The sequence below is a fragment of the Rhyacophila brunnea genome, unplaced genomic scaffold, assembly GCF_057557595.1.
Source record: "Rhyacophila brunnea isolate RB1 unplaced genomic scaffold, BYU_Rbru_1.0 scaffold_1, whole genome shotgun sequence".
Classification (NCBI taxonomy): Eukaryota; Metazoa; Arthropoda; class Insecta; order Trichoptera; family Rhyacophilidae; genus Rhyacophila; species Rhyacophila brunnea.
This window is the reverse complement of record NW_028232751.1, coordinates 626,376-646,089: the sequence shown is the minus strand read 5'-3', so window position 1 is coordinate 646,089 and position 19,714 is coordinate 626,376. Positions and strand designations below refer to the sequence as shown.

At 33.1% G+C, this 19,714-nt stretch overlaps 1 protein-coding gene across 4 annotated transcripts in view; it reads left to right on the top strand.

The window, feature by feature from the left end:
* The window catches only part of LOC147079327 (coiled-coil domain-containing protein AGAP005037), a 608,924-nt gene that overhangs the window by 139,110 nt on the left and 450,100 nt on the right, over nucleotides 1-19,714 (top strand). For all 4 annotated transcript variants that reach the window (XM_085940028.1, XM_085940051.1, XM_085940043.1 and 1 more), the window contains exon 3: nucleotides 18,642-18,680. In XM_085940028.1, the coding sequence (XP_085796154.1) occupies nucleotides 18,642-18,680 (39 nt within the window). The remainder of the gene's footprint in view (nucleotides 1-18,641; nucleotides 18,681-19,714) is intronic.

Below are 19,714 nucleotides of genomic sequence, written 5' to 3'. Positions count from 1 at the left end.
CTTATAGTTTAATTAAGACTCTAAACTTTAATTAAAGTTCATAAAGTTAATAAACAGTGTACCTACCCATATATTTTAAGTTTAAGAAATTTGGCTCTCAAAAGAAATCTCAATCGTTGTGCTGTTGATACGAGGGTGGGTCAATAAGTCCTTAGAAAAAAGCATTAAAACAGTTTTTATTTTTGTATTTTTTTTTTATTTCTCAAAATAATCTCCTTGGAGCTCAATACACTTGGTTAGACGTTTCTCAATTTTTTTTAAACCGTCAGAAAAATAAGTTTTCGGAAGGTCCTCAAAATAAGCATTTGTCCGATCGATGACTTCTTCATTTGAAAAAAAACGTTGTCCACTTAGCCATTTTTTTAAGTTTGGGAAAAGGAAAAAGTCACTGGGGGCTAAATCTGGCGAATACGGTGGGTGGTCGACCAATTCGAACTTCAATTCTTCAATTTTAGCCATTGATCGTAAACATGTGTGAACACGGGCATTGTCCTGATGAAAGAGGATTTTTTTCCTGTTTAAATGAGGCCGTTTTTCTTCAATTTTGTTTTTTAGCTGGTCCAATAAAGATGCATAATAATCCCCTGTTATTGTTTTTCCTTTTTCCAAATAGTCAACGAAAATAATTCCACGTGCATCCCAAAATACAGTAGCCATAACCTTACCAGCTGATTTTACGGTTTTCGCCTTCTTTGGACATGGTTTGCCTTTCGCAATCCACTGCTTTGACTGTTCTTTCGTCTCGGGAGTATAGTGGTGTATCCATGTTTCATCTACAGTCACAAAGCGACGAAAAAAATCATCCGGATTGCGTTGCATGAGCGACAACAGGGCTTTAGAGGCCACCACCCTATTGCGTTTATTGTCGACTGTGAGCAAACGCGGCACCCATCTTGCAGAAATTTTTTTCATGCCCAATTTGTCATGTAAAATAGAAATGACGCTACCTTTTGAGATCCCTGTAACCTCAATTATCTCACTCAACTTTAATCTTCGGTCACTTAACACCATATCGTGGATTTTATTGATCATTTCTGGTGTAGTCACCTCTACAGGACGTCCTGAGCGTGGTTCATCCTTTGTTGATGTACGACCACGTTTAAATTCATTTAACCAGTTATAAATAGTTGCAAGTGAAGGAGCAGATATGCCGTGAACTAAATCCAACTCATTTTTTATTTCCTTTGCTGTTAACCCTTTTATATTAAAATGTTTAATAACAGCTCTAAACTCAATTTTCTCCATTTTCCATTTTTCCATTTTCCACAAGCAAATTTTTTTTTTAAATGTACGAGAAACACACAACAACCCGACCAATCTGATTGAAACTTCGCAGCATACTGAATCGGTAGTGCCGCTGCATGAAAACAAACCGCTTACAGTACTAGTCGCGCCACCTGTCGGCTTTTCTAAGGACTTATTGACCCACCCTCGTATTTGGCTCTGTTGACTAATGAGTATGCCGACCACTGGCATAGTAGAACCCTGTAACGCCATTTGTGACTAATATTTTCAGGTTTTTTTTACCTTATAAACTTTTGACCTTTGAAAACTTAGCGATGTAATTAATGTCCTGAATTCCGTCAACACTCTAATTACCTACAGTACCTATTCTATGAACATAATACTATAGCAAAAAAGCTCGTGATTAGCGCCATATACAGAGTTAATTGTTATACCTAACAATAGGGTTGTTCTCGTTTTACAAAAAGAGAGATGTGCCAGTATGCTTCATACAAGGTAATGGCAAAACGTTAATATTGAGTTCATATTTACTTGATAGAGCTTGCAGTGAAATAGTGAATTTAAGTAACGTTTCTAAATATATGAACTGCGGGTTTGAATCCCGCAACTGGATCAAGCTGGTATGTCTCCCCCGTGTGGGTTTGACAAATGCCCATCAACCAAATCTCATAAAAACATTTTGTATATTCCACATTAAGGGGGAACATGCTCAGCGTACGTCAAAATGGAGTTTTTATGCTATTTTCAAAGCATGATCCTGGACATTCCTTAAACGTTGTAGATAATCTGTTTGCATAATTTTGAAGCCTTATCATCCTTATTATTTTTTTTAAAACGGTACATGTTCAAACACGCGCGTTAACATGGTCTTACTCCCTACTTCATTTATCGTTTATCAATTTATGGCTATGACCGTATGTTGTAGCTTAACCACTGGGAAATGCCAATAGAAATGGCGTATTTCAAAAAAATACTACCTTATTCTTAGGTCAATAATTATTACAAAGCAAACATTATAAGAGGAATGTTTATCACATTTGAATGGTCAAAGACATAGCTTATAATTAGTATCTTTAAAATTATCTTTAAATGTGTAAATCGTGCCCATTTTTTGAATAATAAAATGCCTAATTCTTGTCAAATTTGGGATCACAGAGATTATCAATATAATTTTTTATTGTAAATATTTCACTATAATAATGTCGACATAAATTTTATTAATGGTTTTATAAATGCTTTTAAAAATTAATAAATATAAAAAATCTTCACACCACTTCACATGGACGTACTGAAATATGACTATATTCTAAAACATTATAGCGAGAGGTTTAAAAGAATACTATTTTATGTAATAAAAATACTTTATGCAGTCATTAAATGCTTAAAATAAATATAAAGGATAATAAGGCTTCAAAATTATGTAAATAGATTATCTACAACGTTTAAGGAATGTCCAGGATCATGCTTTGAAAATAGCATAAACGTTCCATTTTGACGTACGCTGAGCATGTGGGCCGTCAAGCAGAAAATGGTACTTAATTCACTTTCTTTTAATGACGTGGTACGATTCCGATTTAAACTAGTAAAACAATACAATTACTTAATTATGAAAAATAAAAATAAATTAGTTTAAAAACTTTTAGTTTAAAAACTATTTATGAAAACACTCCCTTCCCACTCTGGCACGATGTTTGAAGTGAGAATTAACGTTGCTGTTTAGATACTTATAAAGATACGGTTTAAACATCACTCTGAAACTGAAACATCCCTCGAAAAATATGGAATAAATGAAGAATTTGTTAATCCTTAACCCATGACCATGTATGTCTACAAAGTAAACTGGCCTCTGATACATAAAATTTAGAAGAAAAATCCTACAAAAATTCTTTACCCGACTCGGATTAGAATAACGTATTATATATTGCTTGCAAGACAAGTGGTGTAACCGTTCAGCTATTGACCCAAGATCTTCTTCATAAACTTATATACAAAACGATTCGTTTGAGGCAAGAAATACATGTCTTAATTCGTTAGCTTTAATTATTGTTATTAAATACTTCGCACGGTTAGCAATTAATATGTTGGAATTTATAGAATATTCTTAAGTTTTTCTAAGTTATGTATATTGTATAAATAATGCAGTGTTAAATGTTGTGTGTACCTATATGCAGTCTCAAGGAAAAATTAAATATGACGTTTATTTCCCTTTTACTGTAAAGCTGTCTGACTATTATTGCTTATTAAATACATACTGAGTTTCTCAGGAATAGGACGTTAGCGTTTTGATTGTAGGCCTAAACAAATCTAGTAACTTTCGTGAGTGCTTAATTTATTGTGTAATAGAATAATTTATTGGTATTTTGAGAGAAATTCGACTCTGGCTAAGCGTATTTATACGAGAAGTTACCCTTGCGGAATTGTAATCGTTTGCACTGTGCCGTGGGGTCATTGTTTACTCGTGAACCGCGCGACGTGTGCCTGTTTGTGTGCGGGCGCATGTATATATGTGTATATTGATTTTGTAGCTTTCCCAGAAGCTATCGGTGTACGCCGCGAGCGGAGCTTTTGCTTTACATGTAAGTATAATATATCAGACCCATTTTTGGGCAAAACATGATAAGTAAGTGAATATTTATCTTTTTTATCGTTTGTTTTTCTGGACATTTTAATATGAATTTTGCGGCATGTAGGTATATAAATATATATTGTCATATAAAAAGAAGATTACATATCTATATGAGAATGGAAAGAGAAAATATTATATTATATATCTAAAATTACTACTTTTCATTTAAATCAAAAGAACAACGCGTCTGAGTTTTTTTCGTATTTGTGTGTTAACTAATTAATCTTTTTTACTACTTAATTTATTTTTGACACATACATGCATTGATATATCGATAAACCACCCTTGACACCGAAATAAATATAATCATAATAACAAACTTGATTTTTTATTAATTCATCGTGGGCACTTCTAAATCGACTATAAACGCTGTATGGCAAAGATGAGTTTTTTGTTTTGTTACGCCAAAAAAGTATAACTTCTAACGTGCGTACATAAGTACACACACTTTTTTTTTTTTTAATATAACTTCGTTATTATGTAGAAAAAACGTGTAAATTTTCAGTAACATTAATAAAAAAATGTTGGTCTGTGTCCCAAAAAACATAAATATATTTCCAATGAATTAGTAGCTACTCTTAGCAATAATTATTGCATGTACGCTATGCAGGTAAATATGCTGAGGTCTTGTAGTTCACGGGTCTTCACGCTAGTCGTAGTTTGAACGTCATTTACATGATACGTCTGAGCGCGATATTATGTTAAAACAAAATGTACCTACCTTTTTTTGGACGTAGATTTAAAAACATATATAATTAATATACAGTGATTTATAGTATGGCTGTTCTAGTAACCTATATAATGATTTAAGTTTATTTCATAAAACATACAATTTTGCAGAAATCATGTTTTCTAGAAACGACGCCATCCATATATATCGCTATATATTTGAATATATAGTAATATACACGTGTACTGAAAGCCGGAGACAAAAATGAAATTGTTTCCAATTGACATTCGGAGCTTTTTTCCGCACAAAGTTCGATGATAAACGTCACTAAAAAGTTCACGTCCTTTTTTGCAAAAAAGCACCACATGTGAATAAAAGTTGCCTCCCCATTATACTCATATCATGTACTTTTATATAATCCGTATCATTGAATACAGAAATATCAAATCTATCGTGCTCGCATTATATTGAGATGGATATATTTTGCTTTATTTATATTTTATAACGTAGCCGTATAATTTATTGACGGCAGCGGACAGATTCACACGCTTATTTAAAAACTATTACAGACCCACCGAGATGTTGAATAAAATCAATAATTGATATGGCAAACCAAAATGATAATAGGTATGAAAACAATAAATAATTGTCTGATTACTTTATTGATGTTTAATTTAATAAAACGCAAATTTTTTTTAGTATGTTTGTATTTTTATATATGTATGTATATTATGTATTATATATTATATTATTTTATATGTATGTATGATGTATGTATAGTTGTGTAGTGATTACTTTATTTCACCACAAATAATGTTTAATAATACGAATTGTAATATCTCCTTTAGAATATTGATAATTCGAATACATGACGATATTTTTCATTCTGTTTTCTTGTTATAAATCACGTTTTTTTATTATCTTACGCTAAATATCTCTGTAAGTTTAGAGATTTAAATAATAGTACACAATAGATAATATTTATTTTACATTTACTACCATTTACTTACACACTTATTAAAACAATAAGTTGAATGTGACCCATAAGTGTGAAATGGTTGACGAAACCTGCGAATAAATAACCCTAGTCTATGACGATGCCGCAGTAACTGTAGTTTTATGTTTCGTTCACGATATTGACGATGAGACGATAATCTTTTATGACTATGATGGATTACAGGCGATCTAATTTATATTGGTTGATACTCGAACAAACATCTTTCACCTTCCGGATGAGGGCTCTTAATTGAGCGTACTAAAACATCGTAATAAGAAATGATTCGTATGAATCATATACGGATCGATAGTTTAGGGGCGAAAGCACTCGTGTACCTATGTATCCGAATTGTTTTCTTAGCGCAAGGCGTCAGTGGCAGCGTTGTGTAGTGCGGAGCGTGCAGCGTGAATATTGTCGGCACTAGTTTAACATGCACGCCGCACACCCCGCTCCGTAGAACGCTGCCACTGAGGCACTTACGTGTGATAAAAAGGGTTCCATGTCAAAACAGAACAACGATAAATATAACTGACCTTTCAGGAAAAATATAAATTTAATATTGAAATTGTCCTATCTCTATTATGTTGATAGATTTTTAATAGCACAGATTTTCAATTCGCCATAATAAATCAAATTATATACCTAATTTCAGCATTCCTAATCCTAATTCCCCATTAACAAAGGTGTCCGGCAAGGTGATACCATTTCACCTAAACTATTCACCGCTACTCTTGAGGACTTATTTAGGAAACTTGATTGGGAGGAAAAAGGTGTTCCAATTAATGGAGAGCACCTCAGTCACCTGCGCTTTGCAGATGATATTGTTATACTCTCACAAGACCCGAAAGACCTCCAAGGTAGAATGCAAGAATTCGCGGATGTCAGTCAAACGGTCGGTCTAAAGATAAATGTCTCAAAGACAAAAGTGATGAGGAACTGTTTTTTGGACCCTGCGATTATCTGTATTTCTGGCACCCAACTCGAGCAAGTCAGCAGCTACATCTATCTCGGACAGCAGGTGTCCATAGACGGAAGCATGCACGATGAAATTGCTCGAAGAACAAAGCTGGGATGGAGTGCTTTCGGACGTCTAAATAGTATCTTCAAGAGTGACCTACCATTATGTCTTAAGCGTAGGGTGTTCAACCAATGTGTGCTACCCGTGCTCACGTATGGCTGCGAGACGTGGACCCTCAACACGAGAGATGTCCAAAGGCTAAGAGTCACACAGCGAGGCATGGAGAGGTGCATGTTGGGCATCACGCGAAAGGACCGTAAGAGAAACGAATGGGTTAGGAAGCAGACGCGATGTAATAGACGTTGCCAAACAGCTGAAATGGAGATTGGCGGGGCACATTGCTCGCCGAAGGGATGGCCGCTGGACAAATGCCGTTATCCAATGGTACCCAAGGGGTACGAAACGGCCACAGGGTCGCCCTTAAAGCCGCTGGATTGATGAACTGGTAAAGTTCGGCGGAAATACGTGGCAGCGAACGACACAGGACCGAGAGAGTTGGAGAAAGCTTGGGGAGGCCTTCATCCAGCAGTGGATTGACCCCGACTGATAATGATGATGATGAATCGCTAGAAAGTCTCAAATAAACGGGACTTAACTCGGTGTTGCCGGAAAGCTTAGGATATCTCATCTTCATCAATATAATATGTTCAAAATGATTGGACGACTAGTTACAACGAAATAATGACCTAACTTAACATAACCTAAAGAGATTCCACAAAAATTAATGTTTCATTTTTCTCCTGGCTGCTGTGTTTTGTCACTGTTCTGTTTTCTCCGGTTACCGATAAAAAGATACATGGCCGTGAAGTTTTTGACATACAATATTTATATTTCTGCAAAACTAAGTAATAAGATATCATTATTTTTATTAAATTATTACAATACACATCACAATGTCATACTTATATTACACAATTCAATAATACTTATGATCGGTTTCATCCTCTTAGAAAAAAACAATAGATTTCGTTTTAATCATGATAACGAGTAGATACATTATTACTACTTTTATTAAGCAATATTGTAAAACCATAATATAAAATAAACAACCCCTTAACCCTAACGCCATTGTGACAGAAGTCTTTTCATTTTGAGAAAGCAGTATGTATTGATTAAGTACGAAACAATGTCTCTTGTCTGGTTTTGTTGTTTAATCGATTTGAATAAATAGAACAGTTTAATGTTTTCGTTATGTGGTATGTCTGTGTGTAGAGTAAAAATGTATTTCTAACTTGTCTATTATAGTAGCGAATTCACAAAAAAAATGCTCTACTGATAACCATTTATTTTATTCCCCATGTGGAGATGGCCGTGTGGGAGTAGGAGTTAACCCCAACTGCCTTTTGGGGAAGATTGACCAAAGTGTGCGGTTGCGTGCTGTACTGACGTAATGTAGCACGAAGTATTTCAATGCAAAATTGTTATGGCTGGTAAAATTGTATTTTGTGACTAGAGTATAATATAAATTGTGGCTATCATTACGTAATTTTATATGTAATTTAATTTATATTTTGATCTGTGATCACGAAATCGTAAATGGATAATACTACGATGGTGAAAATAAATAAATCTAAATACTCACTTTTCATACTAATTCAATTATTATGTTTTACTAAGAATTTCATTGTCTTTTGATAGTTATATAGACCAGTGGTTCTCACGTAAATTTTAACTGTGGCCGCACAATTGACATTGACAGTTCTATGAAAACGTCTGGTGGCCGCACCAAATTTCACTTTTGTTATGATTGAAAAATCTAATCTAAAAAATGGATCAATTTATTTATAGACAAGTCCATTTAATAAAAGACATTTGAAAATTTCAGTATATATCTATTTATTTAAAAATAATGCAAATAGAAATTCCTCAAAACTCCTTTTTTCCAATGCGAGCCGCACAGCTGCTTCTAAGTTTGCATCTGTCAACTGGATTCTATATTTGTTTTTTTATGAAGTGCATCACACTGAATGATCTTTCACAGTATACAGTAGTAGTAAAAATCTACAATATTAATAAAGCAATTGTTGGCAATTCTTTGAATTTACTTGATTCTTGGTCAACGTATAACTTCGACCGAAAATTTTTCAACCGTGGTTTTATTAAAGTGGTTTTTAAATAGGTACTTGGTCAAGATTCCTTTCCAATAACGCATATTTAACGTTAGCCCAATTAAAATAAAATACTGAAAATGATGTTGGTGGCCGCACATGAGAACCACTGAATAGACAGATCTCTACATTATTTTCATCTTGGTGTAAAACATATTTATGTTCACATTTAAATATAAATAATTCAACTAAAATTTACATATATAGGGCCACATCTGCAACATAATATTATAGTCTAGTCGAAATTTACCCAAATGGGGCGTGGCCAACGTCTGTGCTAGTAAGTTTAACATTTTAAGGAGTAATGACAAAAATCCCAAACTATCTATCTGACATGAACTTTACTGAACTCAACGTGCGCTTGTATGTTACACTCTCCTTGTATTTGTCGAAAGTTTCCACTACTGCTAAGTGAGGATACTGTGTATCTTTTTATTAAGTAAACTACCTAAACTTGACCAAACATTTCCTGTTCAGCTATATCTAAGAAAAGCCTCTTAACTGGTTGAATGTCTTCCCCCTCAAACATGAAAATTATCAGAATGATTTTAAACATTCAAATTGAAAGCCAATAAACTATACCTTTGGGCTTAGACAAATAAAAACACGGCAAAAAAATGATTTGTAATAATTCTCCAGCACCCTTTTTAGAAAAATTTCTTAGATTTTAATTTCTAATACAAACATTTCGAAACACTAATGTCAGGTTTTTTTAGAAACCCAATCCCTAATGGAACTGTCAAAAAATTCTCGGTGTCCACCCGACTTCCGGAGTGGTGTAGGTCATGGCTGAGGAGGGCTGACAGGGCTCTAGCCTGGGGGCCCGGGCTGTGAGGGGCCCGGCGTGTCAGGTTGACCAGATAAGTTAGATAAACACATCATAAATTAGCTTTAATAGTAAAAAAAAATCGCCTGCGGCGCTATTATACTTCATGGCCATGAACATTTTCAAATTGTGCAATATATTGTTTGATTATTATGTGTCGATACTCGACAGCTCCATTATTAAAGTAGATGTATTAAAAATCGCCAATAATTCACTGTATAAGTACCCTTCATTTGAACTAAAACATAATTTGAAAAACGTTAATGTAGTGTTTCACACTGCCTTTAATCTTAGCGGTAGGTCGCCAAATATCCTAGCCTGAGGGCCCGTTTCAGGATGTGGGGACTATGGTGAAGGTACACCGAGTGTAAAAAAACTGTCCACAGAATTGGCCCGTTTCCAGAGCACCATGATTATGATTTACCAATCACTCGAGCGGACACGCTGACTTGAGTGATAATTAAATAGATAAATTTCTCTCAGATAGTCTGCATTATTCATGTATTTTAGTTTACTATTGTGAAACAAACTTTAGTGCTAAGAAAACAAGTCGTTACGGTATTGAAACTTTTTACATGTGATTATTACCTTCGTATTCATATAGTATATTTCGTAACTTTTTTTATTAAGATACGCTCAACGTAGTAATGTAATGGAAACTTTTGCAAATAAATATAATAAAAGTAGGAAAAACAATGTTCGACTGGAAGTTTTTCTTTCTTGTTTTCCCTTATTCATATCATCTATCCACTTCTTGCGTAATGTGGAAATCCATTTTCGCTATATCCGATTGGACAAATCTATCCGGTACTGAACCCGCGCGTCACTGGATAAGGCGTTTCAACGCTCGGTAAATTGAATTTTTCTGGATTTAACAGAAAAAAAGCAACGTATCTACGCGGCACTGAATATGCGTTACATTTAAATTATTTTATTGTAATGAATAGTTTTTTTTCCGCAGAAAGGCATGTTATACTAATACTAATCAATATTTCTTTCGTTATAAATCAATATAGTACAATCTAAATTATACCTTTATATATACCTTTCATTTTCCTTTATTTTTTATATGATATACATACAATTATGTATCTTATTTGAAATCATAGTTTATTTTTTGTTATTTAACATAAAATGATTTCTAAAAATAATTACAAGATAAAAATAACTTTTTATATACCACGTTTTTTAATTTTCTGTTGAATCATATAAACTTGACAATTCTATGTATAAATAATTTAGGACAAATAAGGCAATTGTCAACAAATCTTTTTTTTTGTTATTTTGCAACAAACAAGCAAATATATAATACTGAAATGTCATTTTGATTTCAATAGTAACGCATGTGTATATTAATAATTTAGTTGCTAGGACCACCCCCTTAGCAACCAATAATAGTGGATTGGATTATGGATTTCTTCCGAAATATCTTTTCATACAAAACAGAATTAACTGAAAATGAATTCAATTCTACTTAAAGATGGCTAAAAGTATTAAAAGAATGCATTGGCATCGTGTTCTGATATATTCTAAAAATTTAAAATATCTAGCTAGTCGGGAAGTTAGTTAAAAATCTATTGCAAGATTTGTACTGGATAAACAACCACCGGACAAACAAGAATTTTTTTCGACCATGTCCGATCCTGATAGGATCATATGGGCCTCCACAGAGTGGAAGTTTGTTTTTGACAGATTTTGTTTTTTATGAGAAATGGATGTCAGCCACTTGCTCAACCTATTAGGTCCATACTCTGACACACACAAATTGAAAAACAATATGTTTACTTGCCAGACCCAGGACTCGAACCTGGGACCCACGGCTTTATAGTCCAACGCTTATGCCGCGCGGCCACCGTGGGCGTCAAACAAACAAGAATACGAGCTAAGAAACACGTGGTAATTATTTCACGATTTCCCCAAACCATTCTATGAATTTTTAATAAAATATTGTATCCTGTGTAATATTATATTTTATCACAGTTTTTTATGCAAACACTTATTTATTAAACATACATAGTTTTGAAAACACTTCTGAGAAAATGTGTTAAGTAGGTATAACCAATAGAAAAATTCTTTTTAAAAAAGCAAGACACCCGCAGGAATCGAGCCTGCATCTCTCGGGTATCGCGCCCGCTGCGCATAGACCACTATGCTAAAGCTGTCATACTAATTACGATAAATTTTAACTATTGGCTCTCAGAAGCGCTTCTCAAATTGAGCTACGATTGGCTATCGACTTTTTTATATTACTTAAAATAAATTCGGACATCGGACTTAAATCGGACATCAAAACATAATATCCGTACTTAAATTATCTATTTATAAACAAAATAATAATTAAAATATATCTTTAAATAAGTGTGATTAAAAGTAAAAATAATTAGTGAAAATGGCATTCACTTTCCACCAGAATTCTCGGTGAGTACCTTGTCACTCCCATTCGAATGCAATTATTATCAAGATGTACATCTGTGAGTCTGTTTCTATATTTAGGCTTTTAACCATCATCTTAGTGAAAAACGTTGATTCACATAAGTAGGCAGTACAAAACAATGCCTTTATTTTAACCGCAATAATTCGAAATTAGTAAAAGAAGCTGAAACAAATTGTCCAAGCAGCTCAACTTTTTTAAAGTCACTAAACCGCAAATTTATAAAAATATGTATGATAAAATATCCTACGCGAGCTACCGAAAATGCCGCCACGAGCTACCGGTAGTTTGCGAGCGACCGTTTGGCGATCACTGATCTAAACCGTTGAAAACGTCCTCGTAAGTGTGTATAATAATTGACTTTCTTAAAACTAAATAATATTACAAAAAAAGAATCATCGTATTTAGAGTCAAGATTTAATTATGAGTGAGTAAGATTACGAGGCCGAGTGGTAACGTTTCCGTCTATAATATCGTGGGTCCTGGGTTCGAATCTCGGGTCCGGCAAAAAATACATATTGTTTTTTTCAACGTGAGCAAGTGACTAATCATCCATCTCTTGTATAAAAAAATCTGTAAATACAACCTCTGTGGAGGCTTGATCTTAGAATCGATCATGGTTAAAATAAAGGATTAAAGACTTTTTTCGAAAAATATTATTCAAAACTTCTCATGAAAGTCGATATTATTTATTTATTAGAAAAAGAGTATTACGGCATTACAGCGATTGGCCAATGCGCCATAATACATAATAGATACGAAATTAAAAAAATATCTTAATTACAAATAACAAGAAAGTAGAAAAAACAGCATGTTTGTTATGTAAATATTAAAGAAACATGATAATATATAAAACAATTATTACTTTAACATATTTAACACGTCCACAAACATTATATAGTTAATAAAAAATAAATCAACCTTTAAGGTGACATCGAATAAGTTAATCCTTTAATAACCTAATTAACATCTGTCCTGCGACGAGGTATCTTGAAGACCGTAGAGTTACGAGTGATATTGGTGGGAACATGAAAATTAATATTTGCCAGTATATACGGATTGTTGAAAATTAAATGATAACGTGTTTTAAATTTACCGGATTTTTCATCATTATTTAAGTAAGTATATATTTCTTTAGTTCACGAAATCCCGGGATTCTAACATTTTGAAAAAATCCGGGATTGAAAGCCCTAATATCGACGCTTATTAGACGGACGTCTTATGTAGATTTACAACATATTATGGATTTTTTGTAGCCTATGTTACATTTTGCGAAGCGTTACTCCGCACGTCTCCCCACCCTTCCCCTACCAATCTGTCAATAAATCGACGGGAAATTAAGTGTGATTGTTTCCCAACACGAATACGCTGCGAGTAGTTTTTCGCGAAATGTGCGCTGCGCATGGCCTGCCCTCTACAACATCGTTTAGTGTTTTATTTATGCCTGGGCAAAAAAAGAAAACATAACATTGAAAACGAAGCAAAATCGTGTCGATACAAATAATATTTCTTATGGGAATTTATTTGCTCCAAACACGATATTTTCCCAAATAAAACCGTAGTAATATTACAAGACATAATATTATGTACCTACATATTATTTTATATCTACTTTTTTATAATGTAATTAATAATATTGTTAAGCCAAAAGGGTATAAATAACAATTTCCATTTTTACTCGAGACCAAATAGAAATAAGTTTTTTTTAGTATCTTCATACATATTTTACTATATGTGGATCACAAAAAAAAGTTGTTTCTTCATCATGGAATAACTGTTGTTGTTGCACTTTTGTGATGCTAAATATTACATTTTTTAACATCAGACCCTATACATTACTATACACCTTTCTTATGCATTTTTGGGTTAGCAACAATGAACAGAAATACCTATGTTATTTCAAAAAATATATTTATTTAAGCCTCGATGACATTGAGCTACTTTACAAGCCGCTTGTCGACGATTTTAAAAGCGGGCCATTCAGCTAGTGCGATTGTGATGATTGCGAAACAAAATATAAATCAACAGTATTATGTGTCGGCTAGTTGACAAATTTCGTAACGAAATAATGAACCATAAATTCGTTTACAAGACAAAAATCTGCAAATACTTATAATATTTATAGTTTCTACCTACATTTATGTCAACGTAGGCGGACATCAGTTGAATTTGATCTTTGTTTACGTTTGTGATACTCGATATTATAAGTTAGCTTAATAGAGCCTGTATACGTGCATGGATTTACTGTAAGCGAGACACTATGTTGTCATCGTATGGTGCTATTTAATTCAGACAGGTTCGTCGATAATCGGTAGACACCAAAATATTCTGTGCGGTGTAATTCGTTTTTCTTCCGGCAGGTTCGCCACTATAGTTCTACCGCGCATGCGCACTGCCAGCAAGTACCAATTATGCATGCATGTAATCTTGCAACTCGCACGATAATACGCGTTTATACGCGCATTTTCTTGTTATGGCCGCGATAATACGCAGTAAATCCATGCACGTGTAAACGGGGTATAATATAGTAATTCGATTTTTGTCATGTCAGCTCCGGCGATTGCATAAGTAGGTACCTATACCTTGTTAAATTCTCGAAATTTTAATTGTTGCCTGGATTATTCAACTAATAAATTTTACGCTGATTCGTCATGTTGCTTGAACGAGTCATTTATAATGATTTGAAAACATCGTTTTTGTGAATTTTACAATATTTGAGTTATTTATGTTGTCACTCAGAACGATTCAAATATAATTATACCTAAAATTCTTGAATTATTCTTAAATAATATATTGGGGATACAATAATAATTGTAGTTATTGCCAATGTTGTTGTTAAAACCAATTCACATTATAATAAGGCCCGTTTCAGACGGGACACCGGTGTCGCGCTCGATATAGTATAGGAGGCCTGTGTATTCGAATAAAGGGGCCTTTGTATTATGTTTATAAACGCCCAGAGCTAATGAGTCAACGCATAATTTAGCGTTATAAATTACAACATAAAACAGGCTGCGGTAATAAAAACAAGTGTATCGGCGGCTTGAGAATGTACCGGCCGACGGAAAAGTGTACCGGACACGCGTTGACTAATTATCTCTGGGGCGTTCATAAACATAATACATATGCCCCTTTATTCGAATACAGAGGCCTCTTTATTATATAGTACGAGCGCGACACCGGTGTCCCGTCTGAAATGGGCCTAAGGTGTACATCTGAGTCACCCTTGTATGTTTAACGATAAGAAAATAATGTTGTTAGTTATTGACGAAATGCCAGTGATAGATAACATAACTTCGTGTACAATGTTTTTCATTATAGTCTCGCATTTTTATTCCACCCAATATATATATTGCATATTATAATGTATAATGTAAACATTGTAAACATTTAAAAAAAATATCAATGCTTCCAAGATACAGCTATTTACGTTATGAATATTATCATTGTTATGTATATAATTTGTTTATTTATACAAAAACTTCACCACGTTACATCTAAATGTTGTAAAAATAAATTTTAATAGAATTGCATGTTTCCACATTTTTTATGGTAACATATTTTTATACAAACCTTTTACACTGTTTAGCTTAGGTTTAATAATTTTTCAAACCTTCTTTAAAAAAAGTGCATTTTCTTCAAATTATATTAAACGCTGTCTTCAATTAGATAATTATAGCATTGTTCTAAATCTAAAATGTGATGGTAATTATCTTACTAGTTGTACGGCAATGATAAAATACTGTGGTATATTTCAATATTGTTGTTGACCTTCATACTTAGAGCGGAATGCAGAATCCAATATTTCGATCTTAAGGATAAGTTGCCGAAAAGGATGACTTAACTATAGACTATACTGACTATAGAGTTAAAGAATCGAGTTAAAGAATCTGACCATATACTACTTTGGTTATGAACACGCCCCCTTCTGTATTACCATTTACTACTCACAGCTGCTGTCAAAATAAATTCGCATGTCTATAAAACAGTCTATACACTCAAATTCATTTAACAATTTATCTCAATATGGATATTGATCGTATTAATTCGTTTGGCATGTACATTCAGAATATTATTTTACTTTTTATACGCCAGTCCGCAGAAATACAAGATGCCAGACGGAATGACACCTTGACGCTAATGTTACCATGTTAAGAAAAATATCTTGCGGTGCCTGTGAAATCACGTATAATGGACTGATAACGGAAACATGAGAGTATTATAAGTAATATTAATTATGTATTTATAGTTATTGCATTTATAAAGTGCAGTTGTCATATTTTTATCATCGTTTAACAATTACAAAATAATTTACCTGAAGTATAGGAAAGAGAAATTTTAAATATGGTATTTTCAATAGAAAAAAAACAATCGGAGCTATTAAGACGAGGTGAACCATAGACAACATGATATTAACTAAGGGCAATGTTTCTGCATAGTGTTTTGTGCTGAAGAAATTTTAGTTATGATAAATGTTTCTGCAATCCGCTCTTACTCATTGATAATATTAATACAATTAAAAAATAATACATTGCTGTTCATAATACACACGTAGAAACTTTTGTTAATGATTTTACCGAGGCTTTGACTTCGACTAACTGTCTATTACGTAGACATGGCCCCCACATCCTGAAGCGGGCCCCCAGGCTAGGATGGTTGGTGCCCCCCCTACCTATCGCTAAGGGTGAAGGCGTACGTAAGGTAAACGCGCTGCAGTAGCGTTTTCCAAAATGGTGTACGCGGTAAAATTAAGGCATATTTTTAGCGATTTTTTTGTATTTTTAATATGTATCTACTTACATCCATTTTAATTAAATAAAAATTGCATCGTGCAATCAAATATTTTAAATTATTAAGATCTTTGAAGTAAAATAGCGCCACAAGCGATTTTTTTTTATTATTAGAGCAAATTTGTGATTTGTATTTATCTCATTTATCGGGACGACTCGCAACACCGGGCCCTTCCTGAACCCGGGCCTCCAGGCTAGAGCCCTGTCAGCCCCCCCCCCCCCTTGTCGGGGCCATGTACGTAGATGCTTATATTATAAATACTATAAAAGATCTTAAACAAATATCTTTTATAAAAAATATTTTATAAAATCTTTTACACTGTAATACAAAGTTCACATTTTATAAAACATATATTTTCTTAAAAGTAATGCCACGAAATTACCGTTTATCTAAGTATATCTTAGACTATCTATCGTTAATCTCAGCACTAGCGAAGCACCTGCCTATGTGGCCGAAGTCTTAGACAATCACGCATTACGAAGCAAATAATAGTATTATGTATTTATACGATTTTTTCAATATCATCCCTTCAAACATAAGTCACCGCACGCCAGTGGTATGGTTGTATTCATGGAACTCTATTGGACTGAAATACCTAACGGGTATATGGGATATGGATATGGGAAGAATATGGGATAAACTCATGCGATCGGTTCCTCCGACTGAAGACTCCAAACATGAAATGATCCTAACAACGTAATTTTTTGCGAATACATAATATAGCAATCTATGAATATACATTAAGTATATTATACCCAGGGAACACAGAATTAATGTGAACTGAAATACCTAACGGGTGTGGAGTAACAGTCAACCGATCACGAGTGTCGAATATTATGGGATAAACTCAAGAATACATCATCTTAAGTTTATCCTTCATTCCGATAACTGCTCTCTATTTATGCACTGACGCTCATTCAATATTCGTGTATTTGAAGGTTGCAACACATTATTGCACATCTATAGCATCGGGTATAGCCTATCGGAATTCTATTTATTAATCTGTTCTATGGTTGTATTCTTTCTACAATTGTACTTACCTACATAACGTTTTTATTTTTGTTTACGGTGTACATTGTTAATAAATTCACCTACATCGCAATTCTGTTCTAAAGATTTTTGTGCTTAACACAAAACCAGGTAAAATACAATTATGTTTTTGTTATTATGACTATAGTTAAATATAAATAAAATTCTTCTTCATTCAGCTAATAGGTCAAAGGTTTTCTTCCACAATATTTACATTATATTGTGTTCTTGTATCGAGAAATTTACCTGCGGCATTCATTGATTAAGAGCAAAAGAAGATCTTAAACATTAAGCTTACCTTAAAATACATTATTTGAGTTATCCAAAGATGTACAAAAAAATTTTTTTTTTGTTTATTATGAATGTGCTTCATATTAAATAATATATAAAAAAAAATTTAACTCCTGCTATAAATTTTGTACTTACCTAATCCATCATTTTTTTACGCTGGCAAGAAAAAATGTCTTACATATACATGGCCTTCTTTTCCATGGATTACAAAATATTTCCTAAGAAACCACCACAATAATATCTACATAACATGCACTTTTTAATAATTTACTTAATAACTACTTTTTCAATGCGTAATGCGAATGACGGTAACGCTTTATTCATTTATTTTATATTTATCTGTCATCGAACACGACGAACTGACACAACGAACTGCGCAGAAGACTCTTGCATTTCAGGCTTATTTTTTTTGGAGAATTTAAAATTATATTTATATGATGTCTATAAATTTATGGTGAAGGAGTCGATTACCACAAAAAAATAAAATTATAAGAAAAAGATAAAAACCCGTGTAGTGATTAACTAGGTATGGTATTGATAAATACAATTTTCTATAAAAAAAACCTCCAATAAGAAAATGGCTAATTTTGGCTGTTGTTTTATTTTCAGAGGAAGAGTGGAATCCTGATGGAAAGAATAGAGGAGATGGTAAGTCGATTAAATTTTAATCTCTCCATATTATTACAATTAATTGCATACAGCTTAGTTAAAACACTACCTTAATTTGGCACTAGGAATGATTGAAAACCCTGTAAACAAAAACGACAGTTTCCATTTTCATTTCAAGTGTTGGCAAGTCAATAAAAATGTCGAAAGTATAATTTCTACAAAAATATTCTTAATTGTGTTTGTGTACGAATAGCAAATTAACATTTTAGAATACTTCTGTAGTAATTAAACAATTTAATTATTGACATTTTAATTATTGAAACAAATACGACATTGTGTCAAATTGACTTTTGTTTCCAGAGCCCTCAGTTGAAAGTTTTGTTAAAGTACTTATTAAATATTTTAAAACACAATTTTTTAGGTACTATTGTCATAATAATTCTGGAATTAATGGCGATGAATGTTATCCATTATGTTTTTTAACTAATATTAATTGGTCCTTATTTAAAATAAAATATCGAATAATGCTTGAACCAACATTGCACCAATAATAAATCAACCATTAAAATTAACCGTCCTTGACGAAAAAATTCAAATAATAATCTTTTAAAAATGACGTTATATCAATCTAGTACGGTGATTTTCAACTTTCTTTGGTTAACGGAACACTTGGAGCATTTCGTAAAATCTCGGAAAACCCCAAATGGCAAATAGATCCAGAGGGGGCTAATTTAACCCGTTACTTGTATGAGATTTGATGTATTTCATGTAATTCGTACTTCTGCATTTTGTTTTTTATTTAATAGATAAATACAAAAAAAAAACCATTAAATTTCTGATACACATAATAACATATACAAATATCGAAAGATTGTTTGTTTTGTATGCCGCAGGCAAAAATTAGATAATTTTCACGGAATCTACTTTCTGATACTATTATACGCACCCTTTTCTTAATTTATTGCCCCTTTATAATGTATTGCCTCTAAATAACGCATGATCTACCCACCTGCACGGGACCTCACTGGAACTAGTCAGTAAATGATATTTAATTAAATAATGCTTTTGTAAAA